Source organism: Apteryx mantelli, chromosome Z (genome assembly GCF_036417845.1).
Source record: "Apteryx mantelli isolate bAptMan1 chromosome Z, bAptMan1.hap1, whole genome shotgun sequence".
NCBI lineage: Eukaryota > Metazoa > Chordata > Aves > Apterygiformes > Apterygidae > Apteryx > Apteryx mantelli.
In genome coordinates this window covers 21,621,155-21,638,455 of record NC_090020.1, presented here as the reverse complement: position 1 = coordinate 21,638,455, position 17,301 = coordinate 21,621,155, and the positions used below count along the sequence as shown (strand labels likewise).

Below are 17,301 nucleotides of genomic sequence, written 5' to 3'. Positions count from 1 at the left end.
AGTTCAAATTATATCTTTTAATTTTTTCTAAATACTAAAACTCTTTTGTTGTTAAAAAAACACGATAATAATAAGTACTTTGTACTTTTTAAGGACCAGAGAGTTTTATTTTATTAAACTATAAACTATACACACATGCTCATGCATACAAAGTAATCTATCAGAGGTATCGTGAAGTCTGTTGTAGAGTTGTCTAACATTACTAAACCTTCTATTTTGAAATATACACTGCTGGTATGTCACCATAAGAGGTAATTCAAACAATGAGAATTAATCTGCAGTTTTCAAAATAAATTAAACCTAAAATTTGTACTGCATTGTCACTAAGATTTACATTTATTCTGATCCAGGAATCCACAATTGTGTAGTTATTAATATAAATGTATAAGAATGTCCCATATGCTGAGATGCTTGGACAAAATCTTGCAAATATCACAGCAAGTAAATTTTCTGTTGTTCAAACTACTGAATTCTGCACTTTATGGTTGGTGGGCTAGGGCAGGTCTGAAGGTCAGTGCTTTTCTCTGCTCTCCGTTTAACACAGCTGATATAGCCAAAGAAGAAATGCAGTTTTGCCTGCGTTCACATGTCTGTAGCAAAGTGCATGAAGTGGATCTTTTTTGTTTAGCACAGAGTGCAAAATAAGTATGGCTTGTTTCATGAGTCACAAAGGCTTTTTATAAAGTTTTTGCTTAGTTTCTATTATGTTTTCCTTTTAGAACCCCTCCCTGGCTTTCCTGCAGAACAATCTTTTCTGTAGGCCAGCTGTCTTCAGCAGTACTAACCCGTTTGCTGATACTTCTCAGTTCAACACTGACAAGGTTTGATGACGACAGACTGTCTGCTTTTGACTCACCAAACATTACATATGTGCTTCTTCGCCATTTCTGTCTCTCTGTGCTTGTTTTTTTTTAAATCAAATTTGGATAAAATATTTTGCTGATGAGGATGGAAATTCTGTGTAGTGAGAGACATAGATCATGCACCAGCATAGAAAAGTTTTGAAGAAGTTGAAAAAAAACCCAAAAAACAGCTCCGTTAATCATAACCACTCAATCTGACCTAATCAAAACTGCTAAAGGAGTAGTTTGCCCAGTTACAAAATCAGTCCCTGTGATATGTTAAAATATCCACCTGAGCGTAAATGATCTCTCATCAGTGTGAGATGTTTTGCTGCTGTGTACTTTATTTTCCTTTTATGTGGTTAGGACTTTCCAGCTGTGATTTCTCTTACTTTGCATGAAAAAAAAAAAGAAAGAAAAAAAAATTGACAGCTTTCATTTTATGATGGTGAAAATATTTCTCCCCTGCTTCTTGGAAATTCTTTTGATGCCCCATGAACAGGATGCTGACATCTTTGGAAATCTGAAAAATGTTAGATTCTGTTTTTTTGTGATTAGTGCTTACTGCATGTTATTCATATCAGGAAATTGACCTCTAACACAATAATGAATAAAGGCTGAATTCTTATGTGCATGCATTTCTGATTTAATACAGTAGCTTCTAGCTGCTTGTACATCTTCGGAGTGATTGTGCCCTCTCTCATTTTTTCTGTGTTGCAGTATGTCAGATGTCTCAAATGTATAAAGAACATTTATGACATGTGCTACATAGTTGTATGTATGTTTTTGAAATCTGTATCCATATTTTTTATAGCTCTGAGGAAAGAGAGTAACATAAATTGTAACATAAAGTGTAACATAATTGATGGCTTATTTTCTGTATTTTCAAAAGTATTGCTGAAAAATGTTTCAGGTATTTATAGAGAAAACCTAATTTTTTTTGCAGTTTCTCCATAATTATGTTTTTTTTTAATTCAGATAGGAACGGCCTTTTGCCTTCTCTCCCACTTCTGCAGGAGTGGACTAAGATTTATATACATACAGTAAGATACTTTGCTGAATCACAGCTCTTAATAACTCCTTAGATAAATGCAGTTAAAAAATTGTCTGCAGTTAATAAAATGGACCTGTAATTTAAACCAAGTTTTTCATTAGTAATGCTATGTATTGCCAAAGGTACTGTAATATATGGATTGCTGTTTTCTGTTGCTGTAGGAGGTATCGAATCCAATTAGGGTTACCTTCCGTTGTTCCCCAACTAACCCTTTTGCTCCCACACCATTCAAGGTTTGTCTTGATTCCAGTGAGTGGGTCATACCCTGTGTGTGCTGTGCGTTTGTACATGGCGTGTGATAACTTCCAAAGTACTGCTCCTTCTTCCACATGTACCTCCTATGCTGAAAGTGGAACTGCTCCAAATTTGCTGCCGTTCTTAATATTTGCTTGGCTGGGACCAGAGCGACCCTGGCAGCCAAATGTGTTCATGTACTGTCTGATTCTTTTCATTCTAAATGACATAATATGAAATATTATGTCATGGCACATTGGAAGTATTTGATGAGTTAAAACGGTTTAGTTGTTTTTTGAACATGGCCCAGTTCAGAGAGGAAAAGTCTTATGTGTGTGTAAACAGAGGGAGCCGACTTCTGTTGCTAGAAGTGCAGCGTGACAGAGTACTGAACTCAGAACGTGGCCCCAGATGTTTAAACTGTACAATGACGCTCTTTTTACCCTTCTCACAAAAGAGCCTTGCTTTTACTTTCATTTCAACATTTCCTTAAACATCAAACGTTCAGATTTATGTGTGTTTGTGCAGAGATGTAGAAGGAAGCATTTTTTTCCTCAGTGAAATTTTAATGGCTGCAATTCATAAGGGATTATCTGTTAGGATGTAGCCATATGTCCACACCTTATAGATATTCCAGAGTTCCTTGATAGCAGGTTTTTGTCCTGTTTTTTAAATATATATTTTTTCTTTATGCAAAATTATTGGATATACTTTCTCATTTACCAAGAGTATGACTAAGGTAATGTATTGATTTTGATTTTAAAACACACAGACTGCAGTGAGGTCTGTTAATCTAGTCAGTTCACACATTGTATTTCCTCATTTTCTCTGAATATTATGTAGTTTTGAGTTAAAGCTCTAGGAAGCAGTCTGGAAAATTAGTGCATTTCTAGAACTAACTCTCCCTTTCTCACCTCCTTGAGGTAATATTCTGCCATTTTTCTGTGTTGGATACATGGATTTTTGATACTGAAAAGACATCTTGTACTGGGTTTCCACCCTACTCTGATTCTGATGAGTAAAAATGTCTTTGCTATAATTCTGCTGCTTTAGCTGAGGTTTATATAAAATCCATCCTGTAACTATTAGCATATTTTAGAATATAATTTGCATAAACTGTAAAATAATTCCTACATGCAAGTTCAGTCATATAAGGTATCTCAACTGGATGCTGTGACCCATTCATGTGACCCATAGATTTGAAGCACAGACCAACAAGGCTGATAAAACAATACAAAAATTCATATGGCATTTACATGGTGTTTTTAATGGAAACCGTTGCCTTGGGTGCCGTTTTAACACTTCCCTCAGATTTTGCATTTATTAGTTATTAGTCTTAGTTAAGTTCCTAGACAAAATTTTTTGAATGAGAGGAAAATCTTTTCCAACCAGAAGCAGAATGAAGGAACTGAAATCGGACATTTTCATTTTCTTTAAATCTTTTGAGTATACGGAGAATGAAGGTAGCTTATTTCCCCTGAGAGATGGGGACTTTCTTAAATTTCAGTATGACTAAATTGGTAGATTTCTAGTTCTCTCAAAACCTTCACTTGAAAGCTGCACTGATTTACAGCCCAACTTTGAAGTCTTCCAGGGTGCCTGTTATCTGTTTCACTGTTGTCTTGGGCAAAGAAAGTGTCTCAGTGCTTTTGGCTCCCAAAGGTGCCATCTGAGGTGAAGTGTTCAAACCTTTGCTAACTGAGGTACTGAAAATTGCAATGATGATAAGACTGCTAGGAAGCCAGGACAATACCTGAAAATCCTAGTTCTTGGAAAGTGTTTCTGTTTTTCACCTGAGGTTGATGTTGTTTACATCAACAGTTGATTTGCCAAGTACCAAAATCTCTTGGGCTTGGATAAGTTTCAGAATGATGATATTCAGGCACAAGTTTCTTGCCTATATGTTTACTCTTCTTTACAGTACTGAGGAAGCCAAAATGATGCAAATTAATGACACTTAGCCAAATCCTTGATCCAAGTCCATGTTCCCATATGCCTCAGGGAAACTGACCTGAGTGGAGTCTTGGCAGAGTTTGGATTTAGGTATTTAACCATTATATTGCAGTGTTCACATGTGTTTATACTTTGGGCTTTTTGTGAGCATGAATAAATCACACATATCAAGACCAAAAGTATTCTCCTCCTTTGTGGCTGAATCTGTATCTTTATTTATTTGATCTCCCCCATGCAGCTTATAGGAAACCAGTAAATAGGACTGAAAAGGTCCAATTACTGTGGATTTTTTTCAGTTATCATCTGTTTTATTTTATATTTAAATTTTCTTTCAGTTAATACTCCAATTATCCTCCTTGACTGGAGGAGTTTTTAAAATTACCTAGTTCTTTTCCTTCCCCTTTCCTCCTACATGGCTTCCAAAGTATATTGCAGGAATAAATTACATTTACAGGCTTTTAAAAGTAAAATAAAATTCTTCTGTAAATATGATACTAAAAAAATTACTTGAGCCTTCATATGAGACTTTTTCTGAGATGTGAAGTGGCACATAAAACTTTTCTGAATTGGGCTTTCATTGTCAGTTCTGTTTGCTTCAAAGTACATTTTGGAGTGAAGTTGTCTTTTACCTTGCCTAGTGTTTGTTTCCATCTTTGATCTCTTGCAGCCTTTCTATGCCGTGTTTTTCACTTAGAATTCCTGTTGCTTGGTATTTAAATTTCAAAGCCATAGTCATTGCCATTTTGACATTTTTGTGTACTAGTTTGCCCTGCATACGAGTCTGCCTGTGCTTAGCCACTGCATTTTTCTTATTCTCCACAGGCATCCAGTCAGTCAGATTCAGAGCCAGAGAAGACTTCATTTTGTAACTTGCCTCTGCCCCCTCCTTCAGCATTTTCAGGAATGAGCTGTGATGTTGCACAGTCATCTTCCAGCAAAGTCCCAGAGGATGTGGAGAAAGAGGACGAATTTGGTTACAGCTGGAGTAAGTTTATCCCTTGTTATAATTTCTGAAATATTCAACATTGAAATAACATTATAGCAGAAGATATGGGGGGTCCACTTTGAACTACTTTGTTTTCATATGCTTTGTGGTTTCTGTGTTAAGTGTTGCTGTCAGCGTTCGGTTGTGCTTGGTCAGATGCACACAGTGAAATATTAGATTAATTTGCTCCCGGAGAATGCGCTCTGATCTCTGTTTTCCTCAGTGGTCCAGAGTCACTCTTTCACATGTTGAACTACTTGAAGAATTTCACTGTGCTTTAGATAACTGACGGCAGTGATGTAAGATAGTTACTGTTATCTGAAGGTGCTATTACAGTGGAAATTGTTGCTTTTCAGTGTAAAGTCCTTTCTTCTTTTTTTAAGAGAAGCTTCGATATTTTTCAAAGCTAGAAGTAAAACAAGTAACTAGGAGTACTATTATAAATCACCTAAGGCTTAGCTGAAAAGAAAGTGTGGTGTACACTTAAAATTTCTCATCCAGTTTGGGATTCTGCTGTGAAGTAGTGCATGTTGGCAACTTACCTTGGCTCTCCAGGTGACTTGTGAAACTTTCTAATGTGAGTCCAACCTCTGCTGCCCACACTTTTACATTTAGAAAAGATCATGCAGCGCTATGGAAATCTACCCGGGGAGCTACACATGATTGAGCTGGAAAAAGGAAGGACAGGTCTGGGACTTAGTCTTGCTGGTAACAAAGACCGATCCAGGATGAGTGTCTTTATAGTGGCAATTGATCCAAATGGAGCAGCTGGCAAAGACGGCAGGTTACAGATTGCAGATGAGTTACTGGAGGTGAGTTTTTGCAATTTGTCCTGAAACTCAAAAATATTGATTTGAAACAGAAATACAATAGTAGATTCTTGGTGCAATATATTATGTTCTTCAGTGAGCTATATGACCTTGAAATCCCCAAGTTACCCAAGCTGAAATCACTGTGTTACCAAATTTTCATTCTGATATGTGTTCAGATAGTTGCAGTTGGGATTTTTTTCTCATATATGTGTGTGTGTGTGTGTGTGTGTGTGTGTATGTATCTATTTAAATGACTAAAAATGGGTGAAGACAGCTGCTTTTGTATTGTGGAGGTGTATGGGAGGGGAATGCACTATGGACCATGGAAAACACCAAATCCCATTTGTCCATCCATTTGTGGAGTGCTACAGACTTTCTAACTATAGCTCTGTCTAATGGAAGTGTGGTAATACACATTATATTTATGCTGTGTACCATATAAAATGGAAACTAAAAAGGGGAAACCAGGAACAGATCCACTTGTATCATAGACCCTGTTTGTATTCTTTGCTGTACCTTTTCCCACTCTCTCCAGAGTAGTAGGTAACATGTTACTCACACATAGATGCTCCATGTAACTTCAAAACTGTATTTAGAGGTATGCAGGGATGTGCTGGGGAGATGGTACAGTGAAGGAAGGGTGAAATTCAACAAAGCCTGAGGGAGACCCTGGGAGAGCAACCTGTATGGGCTGGCAGGTGCAGACTGGGAGAAAGCTGGAGAATTTGTAGCTCTGTGGACGGCTGCACAGAGGGACTTGTAAGTTGCAGAGTCCAGTGTTACCTACTAGAAGGATCTCTTGAGTCAGTTAAAATGTCCTTTTTAAAAAAAAAAACTAAACACCCTAATGCAGTAGATGCTGAATATCCTCAGAACTCATGGCCTGAGCCAGCTCTCAAGTAATCCCTTGCTTACTGTCCACACTATAAATATGCAAGACGATGCAAAGAGATGGTCTCAACCTGAGCACTCTTCAAGAAGGAAGAGTCTGAGCTTACCCTTTGTGTTCACAAGTTCCTGTCCGTCAGTGGTACGGGGCTTTATCCCATCACCAGCTGCTTTTCCTGATCATGGTCCTTCACAAGCACATGTGAACACCAGAAGTACTGCTGCATCTGGATTATCACCTCCTGTGTGAATGAAAGGACCAAGTATCCCTATAGCAATGCCTGGCAGACACAGCCTGTGTGGGAGCTGAGGGATTGCTGTTATGTTCAGCCCACTGTTGATTTTATTGCTTGTGTTGGTCCTACAGACCTCCCTGCTAACTGCTTCTCTTCATCTATTAGTAGCACCTCTGTGTGTGTTGCATTATTTTCTCTTTGTGTAAGTCCAAGCTGTCATTTTCAAATTCTTCCCCCGTTATTAGAGTGGACTTCTCCACTGCAGCTTTGCATTTGCAAGAACAAATGTAATTAATAAAATGTGAGTAATTTATGGCCTGATTCTGCAAACTCACATTAATATCTCCAGTGTGAGTAAATTATGGACTAATTCTACAAACATTAATATCTCCAATCATATCTGAATCACATGAGCATCAAGGGGTTTCAGCGAGTCTGCTCTGTCAAGTGAAGACAATGGTTGTAGGGTCAAATCTTTAGATTGTAAGTGAACCAGCATTCAGATTCCTGTGTGTAGTGTGGCTGTCTCAGAGTTGAGATTCAATGAATAGTAGTAATCTTGTTGCTGCGTATAGATGATTCATTTGTTATTGATAGAATTTCCCATGACTCTGCTTTATCCCTACATCTGTCATGAGGTGATCAATGACAAGTGGAAATAGATGATGTGCCAACTCAACCCAGAATAACCCAGAGGAGGACATTTTTAGCCCTGTGACAGTGTTCGTCTGAGAGGGAGTGAAAGCAGGACACAATATATTCCAGAATTTTAATACAATATTTAAAATGCTGTTTTAGCAAGTGATGTGGAATAATGGTGTGTCTCTAAGGCTTATACGTTAGTTTAAGGGAATTAAAATATTCTGAGACATAATTGTTATTTTCTTTAAATAGATAAATGGGCAAATACTCTATGGAAGGACTCATCAGAATGCTTCATCAATAATCAAATGTGCGCCATCTAAAGTAAAAATAATCTTTATCAGGTAAGTTCTGTTTAAAGGTTTTGCTAAAAAAGTTTATTTAATATGCTCAAGTTCTTGCACAGAGAGTATTTCTGTTTTATTTTGGATTTTGGTGAGGCAGATGTGCCTGATATGCTTTTTAGCACAGTCCTTAGTAGTTGTTGAATACGTCATGTGTTTTATCTTTCGATATTTGCATTGTGACTGCCAGAAATAAAGCAGAAAAAAAATAGACTTAAATTTGTTTGAAGAAATATGGTGCTGCTTTATCACATGCTTTAACTGCATCTGTTGTAGAAATAAAGATGCAGTAAATCAGATGGCTGTTTGCCCTGGGAAATCAGTAGAGTCTTCACCTTGCACTTCAGGGACATTTCAAAACCAAGAGGTAAAGTAAATTTTTGTTTTTCTCATTTGAGTGAGCTCTTAAATGGAGCACTACCCAAAATAATGTTACTAAGCAAATAATGAAAAAGAAAAATAAATTCAATGAAAAAAACAAATGAGATTTTAGTACAACTGTTACAGATTCTGTGCCTAATTCTGTTTTACTTTATGCTCATCTAAACTGAGCAGTAACTAGTACTCCCATGAACAGGGTTATAGCAGTTTAAATGGATCCATAAGACGATCAGACCCATTTTGAATGTTAGTGTGCTACTTCAGTTCAATTCAAGAGGTATTCTAATTTTGAAAATAGTTGCTCACAGTTATGCTTTCTTTCTCTGTCAGACTGATCTCAGTGCTACGAATACCAATGCTTTTGCTGACTTCAGTTCATATAAAAACATTCAGCATGTGGAGCTCCCTAAGGTACATTCTGAAAATTAAATTTACATCAACCACATTTGTGTCCATCAGCGTGTTCTGTGTAATGGAGTCCCTCTTAAGGCAGGCAAACTCTGTCTCTTTCTTACTCTAAGTCAAAATAGAGATTTCTAGGGATCTGCCCTTCCTGTCTGTGAATGCACTTCAAGACTTTCCTGACCTACTGACCCTCTTGGGCAACTTCATGAGGCTCTTGCACTTTATTTTAGTTTTCTAATTACCGTGTGTCTCAGGAAGAAGGCACCTCTTGTGCTGGCTGCAAAACTCCTGGTAGCCAGGGGCTGTGGCTGAGCGCAGTGCAAGGCTGCCAGGTCTCTGCCCCCGGCACAGTGCAGTGGAGGAGGCAGCTTGAAGGAGTTTGGTAGCAGGTTGTGGAGGTCCAGCGAGCTCCCCCATGCTGTCCTGTTACAGGATTGCTGTTGGATCAGACAAGTTCATTGAAGGAAGAGAAATGCATGTTCTGAACACAATAGAAAACTGGTTGCAGTGTCGTGAGGGAGGATGGACTGCATTTAACCAGATTTGGTTTCATACTGTGACATACATCCACATTTTTCTAGTGGTTTAGCACCTGCTTGACGCTGCCTCGGGTGAAATAATTGCCTGAGTTGTTCTAAGTAAATTAATTAGCAGATTATAAGCACGGAATCCCGCAAACTAACATATGCATAGTAACAGAAATCATGTGTTTCAGAGAAAATGGCCAGGTGTTCTGTAATTATGAACCTGCCAAAGGAGGGTAGGAAAATTGCCGCTGCTGCCTACTGGCATGGAGAAGACAGTTGCATCTAGTGGACAGAAGTGCTGAGACTTTAGGACTGTTGGTTAGTTTGTAACCTTGGCAGGCATCTGGCCTTTCCTTGTTAATTTGGACTAGATATTACAGATTATGGTATCCAGATGATTTATTTCTAGGTGAAAGTTCTAGAGAAATTTTACTCTGCCACAACCATGTCCTAATTTTACAGGAAAAGCATCCATTTTTCCATCCTTTATATTTTCCACTCCTGTGTGTGCGTCTTCTGTGGTTTCAAATAATATATTTAAGCAACATTATGAAATTCTATTTACCTCCGTCCATAGTTTCCAAATATTCTGTGTGTCTTCCTCCTATTTTTCAATTTAACAACTGAATCACAGTTGATCTAATTTTCTAAGTATTTAAATGGGATTGAATTTAGAAGTATTTCAGATATATCTAGATAGCTGATATGCTGTTGGTAGGTTGGAAAAATCTGCTATTTTGAGAAGAAATTAGCTTGCAACAAAAAAGATTGAGGCACTGTGAAAACCCAACTTTTGTTATGTCATCAGGCTTCACTGGTCTTTAGTGAATGTGTTTTAACATTTTGATAAATGCAAGACCTAATTATCTCCATTTTTCTGTTTGCCCCAGGATCAAGGAGGATTGGGAATTGCCATTAGTGAAGAAGACACAATAAATGGAGTAGTTATTAAGAGCTTGACAGATCATGGTGCAGCAGCAAAGGTGTGAGAACATTTGAAGTCCATATAGGGAAGGAAAAATAATTTTTGGAGTAGCATTCAGAGCTCATATTTTGTTTTCTGTTTTGTTTCTAGGATGGACGAATCAAAGTTGGGGATCAAATCCTGGCAGTGGATGATGAAATTGTTGTGGGCTATCCAGTAGAAAAGGTGATTCTGGAGTATCAGGAATATTTCAGAAACTAACCCTAAGTGTTTGAAACGATTATGTCTCTAACAAAACTAGTGTTTCTACGGCTATACTCTGACTGCATTTTGAAAGCTAGCTAAAGAACCACAGGCCTTGTCTGGATGAGAAAAACTGTTGGGGAATAAGATAGAGCCTGAATTGAAAGCTCAGTTGCTATTTTTCATTAATTCACTGCATGAATAGTCTTGCTCTGTGCTACAATGTTTTTTTCTTTTTTGTGTATGTGTCTGTGGTTCAGATTTGATGCATCAGGGGCACCTAACTGTGGAATAAAAGCCATGAACTATTGCTGAGTGATGACCTTTTCTGGCTGTTCCACTTTAAAAGTATTATTAAAACATAATATTAAATTATACAAGTAAAACTATTACTTGTGTATTTTAAACCAGGAAATTGCATCAATGGTATAGCAGGTCACAAACTGTGCTTATACATGGGAAGTGACTGTAATAAGGGCCTTGTTATATATCAAGTATGGTATTTCAGCCCCTTAGAGAAAACTAACTCCTTTCCTAAATAACGAGATTTATTTCTAACTTCTAGCTCTGCAAACTCAACTTGGGTTCTGTAGTGAATCAAGGAGGGCTTTTTTTGTAGTATCTCCTTTGCTACCAAAAGAGGTGATTCTTTAATGTGAGAAGATCATTTTCCATTTATTAAAAGCTGGTTAGGAGAGCATCTGTCTTGCTCTCTCAGAGCACTGCTGTCTCTGCAGAAAATGTCAAAGGGGTAGTGAGATGGTTTGCAGGGAATTGAGCAGAGTTTGGAAGAAGGGACAGAGTGATTGAGTAAGGGCTCATTTTTGAAAAAAGTCTTTTTTCTAATTCTGCTGATATGTTAAAGGCCTGAGAAGATTTGCTTTCTTCCTGTGCGACGGCAATGCATTTTGAAAGTTTTTTCCCCTAAAGGTAGATCTTGAGTTTGTTTCAGTTCTGTGTTACAGCCCAGCATCTTTCTCTCCCTCCTGATAATATTTTCAGATAATATTTTCAAAACTTTCTTCCACCTGTGTGGTTAATTAAGGTGCTTGGATAGCATAATATCATGTTCATTTAAATTGATAGATGTTTTGGCATGGACTTCAGTGGGATCAGAATTGGGCTCCACCCAAACATTAGATTTTTCTACTAATTACTGTAAACAGATAGTATTTCATCCAGAGAAGCTGTCCAAAGACTGCTGCATTCTCCTCTGGTGTAGTGTGGCATAGTTTCATGTGGATTAACATTAGCCAGATCTGGCCCTCTGCTATTAACTCTATTGCCGTTTATCATGGAAAACATCAGTTTTTGTCCTTGTTCATTGCCTGGAACAACTGCAGGACTGCAATCCTAGCTCCAGTTTCCAGAAAAGTTGTTCTGCCTGACCTTTGTTTTACAACTGAACAGTCCAGTTACTCTCTTTACCATCTGTTCTCTTTATCATTCAGTTTATCAGTCTCCTGAAGACATCCAAAACCACAGTGAAGCTTACAATCAACTCAGCAGAGCTGGATAGCCTGACTGCAGCACCAGTCCCTGCCAGCACTGCCCTAGCAGAGAGGAGGAATATCCAGCAGCCAGCAACTGTCCCCACTTCGGGCTCGCCAGAACCAGAGGCCATCAGAAGTAAGCTTCCTCCATGTGTGTCTAGCTTCACGTGAGGGCTGTAAGATAAAAATGAAGATCCATCTTAAAATACCTCTCTTCTTGTGCACTCAGCTGTCTTCTGGAATATAGATCAATCTAAATAAACCAATGAAGCTCCACACCTAAGACCTACCTCTAGTCCTCACACTGGCCAGCTACAGAGGTGGTAGGATGGAGGAATTTCCTCCTCCATCCCCAAATCTGTTCAGTGAGTGCCTATGCCATGGTTGTCTAGGATAAGGTGGGAGTCATGTCCTTTAGAGTGGTGAGAAAAGTCATGTCATCCTTCCTAGAACAAAAGAATGAGCGAGACTGTCTTGCGATGCATTACTGACCAAGTCCAACTCTTCCCCCTTTAGACTGGAGATTTGAGACACAACTGATTGAAATGGTTATCATGGTTATTGATAAAGCAACACACCACTAAGAAGCTAGTAATATCTTAAATAATTAATGAGCGCATCACAGTATTAATTTACATGTATATCACCACAATTATTACTTACTAATGGTTCTATTATGTATTATTAGTAGTAGCATTGATACACAGTTATATTACTATAAGGAAATCTTATAAATTGCATGAGGGCTACTAAGTTACAATCCTGTTGTCTTTCCTTCTTTACTTAGTATTAAAGTTCCTTAAAACTCTGTCCCTGACCCCACCTTGCCCCATCAAGTCTTTTGGACACAGACCTGATGGAGAGTTCAGTGTGTTGTCCAAGGGGGCTCTCCCTACCGGGTGTCCACAGCTCTACTGTTTGAAGATCTACTCCCCACGCCCTTTTGTTCTCCAACTGATTATATATCTTATCCCCATCTTTAATTTTCCTGAGCCCCCCTTATCAATGTCCCTGCACCTTTTTTTCTCTGCACAGATTCTTCCCAAAGGAAAAATCCACTCCTAAATTCTTTTTCCTCATTGATTCCGTTTCTGCTACAACTGTACCTAAATTTGGTGTTGCCAACACCAAAGCCTAGCAGATTTTGGCCCAATATAGTATTACTCATGCAGCTAACTAGATAAGGGCCACTTTGTATCCCAAGGCTCCCTTCCAACCATTTGTTTGATGCTGGTTGCGTTTCGTTTATATTATATGTCTTTTGGACAGAATTATCTTACTTTAGTCTTGATTCGCCTAAGCATAAGCAGTTTCTCCTCTTATGCAAAGGGAGTTTGCGTACCGGAGCAATAGAGCTACCAGTAAGCTCACACAGATTTACCGTTGAATTGTTTTCATCACCCTTCTGGTTTCCATCAGAGGCCTTAGCTAGTTTTGAGCCTTACTGTTCCAGCAGGACCTGTTGTTCCCACTATACCTAAGTATTTCTGTAGTATAAATGTGTATTTCTGAATGGTCAATTTCTCAGTTTCAGTGGAACTTCTTTTAATCAGCACCCTTGTTTTAAATGCCTAAAATGGGTTTAGATGCCTGACTTTACCTTTTGGAAAAAAGTAATTTAGGTGCTCTTTTTAAAACCAAGCAGGACATCAGTGGTAGACATGATCTTAAAACTCCAGGTGTTTTGATTGCTGATCCTTTGCTTTAATTGTCACATAATTTCAAACCCTCTTAGTATGGTTAGTTGTCCCCCCCCGTCCCCCCCCCCCACTTTTTTTTTTATCTTTTAAAGATATGGAACTGCCCAAAAAACTGTGCCAAAGATCCATTTGTGACATACCAGGTACTCTAATCTTATTTATGATCACACATAAATTACTGCATAAGAATGTACATTGCAAAGTCAGGAGGAACTTTTCAACACAACGTATATTTACACTGTGAGAATATATATTTACAGTGTGAAACTTCTTCCTTCCAAAAGCTGTAAATGTCAAAAGTGAGTTAAAAGGTGGACACACATACTGGTGTAAGTAAGCCCTTGTTGAGGGCCACTAGATCGAATACCATATATGTGTCCTTTGGCTTGTCCACACATTGCTAGAATTGGGAAGTATCACTATATTTGCCTCATATTCTTTCTCTAAACACATGGTACTGATCTGAGTCAGAGACAGAATATTTGGTTAGATGCACCTTGACTTTACCCATTACATAAGTGCAGGGCTGACATCCTTGCATACATTTGTTTAACATATAGTTTGTGCTTCATTTATCAGTGATCTGTGTTTCATCATTGCTGGAATAGATGTTTAAATTAAAATCTATCTTAATATAAGCTATGTGTGTTCCATAGTGCCTTTGGCTGTCCAAATTATAAGAGAGAGCTAGGCAGTACAAATACAGGGCATTGTATGTGATACAGTTAATCTTCCCAGCAAACTCAAAACTGTGAACGTGGTACCTGATGACATCAAAATTGGGCAACTGTGACTGAAAGCACAGGACAGTCCTTGCCTGAGGGGAAGGGAGTGAATAGCTGCATCGTTATGTGGGTGTTCTGCATTGAGAAAGTATTCTGTAGGTCAGCTATTGCTGTTGCGTTGTAAGTGGACTCTATTTTAAAGTCACTTTTCTGATGTCAAGTCCTCATACTGTAACCAGGGTGTTTAATTGCTGTTTTAGACACAAGCAGATCTTCAACTCCAGCCACATTAGCTTCTGACCCAGCTACGTGTCCCATCATCCCTGGATGTGAAACAACCATTGATATCTCCAAAGGACGGACTGGTCTTGGTCTGAGCATTGTTGGAGGAGCAGACACTTTGCTGGTTGGTTGGAAAAAAATCTGTATCCCTCAAGTGAAATGGCAATAATGCCATTAAAATATCTGATAGAAGAGAATTTGTTTTCATTTGGTCCTGTGACATTTATAGAAAGATGCCAAAGGAAAACAGACAGGAAAACATCAGAAAAACAAATGCATTTTTAATTGAAAGTAGAAGTGACCTTCTTAAATATTTGGTAATTTGTTCGTCAGTCATTTGACTGTTTGGTTTGCCACTCTTTGGTTAATTTTAGTAGGATTTTTCAATAGTTCTTGGTTCAAAGTAGGAGCACGGTATACTTGCAGTGCACAAAGTAGATCTTCTTGAAGCATGCAATGCATTTTTGTTATTTATTCACAGGGAGCAATCATTATCCATGAAGTATATGAAGAAGGAGCCGCATCTAAAGATGGGAGATTGTGGGCTGGGGATCAGATATTAGAGGTGCAGTAGTTTTTTTGGTCACTATCTATTGTCATTAACTAATTACACATCTTCTATGTGTGTGTTGGAAGCCCTGCATGGTTTGTCAATGTATGCTTACATTGCAGGTGAACGGGATTGATCTCAGGAATGCCACACATGATGAAGCCATAAATGTCCTCAGACAGACACCACAAAAAGTTCGTTTAACTGTATACAGAGATGAGGCCCAGTACAAGGAGGAAGATATGTATGATGTACTCAATATAGAGCTGCAAAAGAAGCCTGGCAAAGGCCTTGGACTGAGTATAGTTGGGAAAAGGTATGAGTGTGCGTGGAGGGTGAGTGTTTGGAACTTGGTGGGCATGCTTGTACTCTCCATTGTGGTGCAGTGCTGATATCCTTTGAGCTTGAAGGCAATGCGTCTGTCTCAGGATCATTTTTTTGCCTAAGCTGATTCGCCTTTCCTGCAGGAGCTATCCAAACATTACTCAACACAAAGATGAGAGGATGTCATGTTCTCAGTTGCAAGCAGGAGCCTTAAGAACTCAGAGAATGAAAATGGCTTTTCAGCACTGTTGTAATGCAGAATATGTGTGTGTGTTTGCAGGAATGATACGGGAGTGTTTGTGTCAGACATTGTCAAAGGAGGAATAGCAGATACAGATGGGAGACTGATGCAAGGAGACCAGATATTGACAGTGAATGGAGAAGATGTTCGAAATGCTAACCAGGAGGCTGTTGCAGCTTTGCTAAAGGTATCAGTGAAACTGGAAGTAGATGAAAGTGTAAAGTTGGGATCCAGATTTTCTGAAAGCTTAAGTTTTATTTAGAGTGTGTTCAGACTGTTACTGAGTTGCCAGTAGGAATCAGCTTTGGTTCCAAATTTAAGCTTCCTGAAGGTTAAAGCATTCATATTTTAATACTTTTCCTGATGAAACTGGGAATAGTGATGGCACCATAGGGCTATAAAAGACTGTTACCTAGATCAATCTAAAATCTAACCCTGTAGTTCTCCAACAAGCTATTAACTGGTTAAGTATCTCACATTTTTAGAAAGATATTTAGAATTGAATTAAATGGTGGAGAATTCATCAGATTTGTTGTCCCAATAAGCGATATTTTCACAGCTAATAATGTTCATCTAATTTCTTTTGTGTACATCTAGTGTTACCTTACATCCATTAAATTCTGTAAAGCCTTTTCCAGTGAACTAGTCATCTAGTGTCAGAAATCACTTTCCCACAAAGATAACTGAAGTAACCTCAGATCTGCAGCTGTTCAGGAACCAGAATTTCTGCTCACAAGGAATTTTGCGTTTCTGATCTCCTCCTCCTATTTCCAAATCTGAATGAAGTCAGAAATACAGAATTCCCTGTGGTCTGGCAGGAAATCCAGCTGGTCAGCCAGCTTGTCTGTTTTCCATCCAGGGCTTTGAGACATTCTTGCTGTATGATAGTATTCCATCAAGTTAGCATTTTCTGATGGAAAATTGTACTACTGGAAAATTTTTAACAGACACTACTCATAACTGACTCTTGGATGCATAGATGAGATTATGCTTCTTTGCACTCACATTAAAAGGTAGATTTTTCCAGGCCTTTAAAAGTTCCTGGAGGATTTTGTTTTTTTGGAATACTTTTCCTGTATTTTTAGCATGTGTCCTTTAGTGAGAATGCCAGAACTGGATGTCTGTTTGGGTAATGAACTCATTAATATACTCTTCTGGGGCAATAGTACTTTTCCATTCTTACCTGATACTTTACTTATACATCTAAGGGCATGTTTCTTCATATGGTGTGTTTTTACATCTCTTCTTAATTAAAGTACTATTTTATTTGGAAAGTTTCCCTCATTTTTATCAATTGGTGAGGGTTTTGGAGTATCTAACTGAACACTCTTAGTTCCCATTTGTCATTCATATTTTAAAGGTTTAAATACTTCATCTTACTCAGTAGTGCTTGTAATTAATTGTCCTAGTTCTGAGAAAAAAGGCTTTTAAAATAACTTTCATATGTTGCTGTTAAAGGTTCTATTTAGTTCATGCAGTATAAATGGAGCAAAACATGATCTCTCACATGTAGAC

The 17,301-nt window shown here is 38.2% G+C and overlaps 1 protein-coding gene across 1 annotated transcript in view; it reads left to right on the top strand.

The window, feature by feature from the left end:
- Positions 1-17,301, top strand: part of MPDZ (multiple PDZ domain crumbs cell polarity complex component) — a 93,439-nt gene that overhangs the window by 65,426 nt on the left and 10,712 nt on the right. The window contains exons 28-41 of the mRNA XM_067315718.1: positions 720-821; positions 2,058-2,129; positions 4,906-5,068; positions 5,684-5,880; positions 7,899-7,990; positions 8,267-8,357; positions 8,702-8,782; positions 10,194-10,286; positions 10,379-10,453; positions 11,923-12,100; positions 14,650-14,795; positions 15,153-15,236; positions 15,344-15,537; positions 15,826-15,973. Of these exons, the coding sequence (XP_067171819.1) occupies positions 720-821; positions 2,058-2,129; positions 4,906-5,068; positions 5,684-5,880; positions 7,899-7,990; positions 8,267-8,357; positions 8,702-8,782; positions 10,194-10,286; positions 10,379-10,453; positions 11,923-12,100; positions 14,650-14,795; positions 15,153-15,236; positions 15,344-15,537; positions 15,826-15,973 (1,716 nt within the window). The remainder of the gene's footprint in view (positions 1-719; positions 822-2,057; positions 2,130-4,905; positions 5,069-5,683; positions 5,881-7,898; positions 7,991-8,266; positions 8,358-8,701; positions 8,783-10,193; positions 10,287-10,378; positions 10,454-11,922; positions 12,101-14,649; positions 14,796-15,152; positions 15,237-15,343; positions 15,538-15,825; positions 15,974-17,301) is intronic.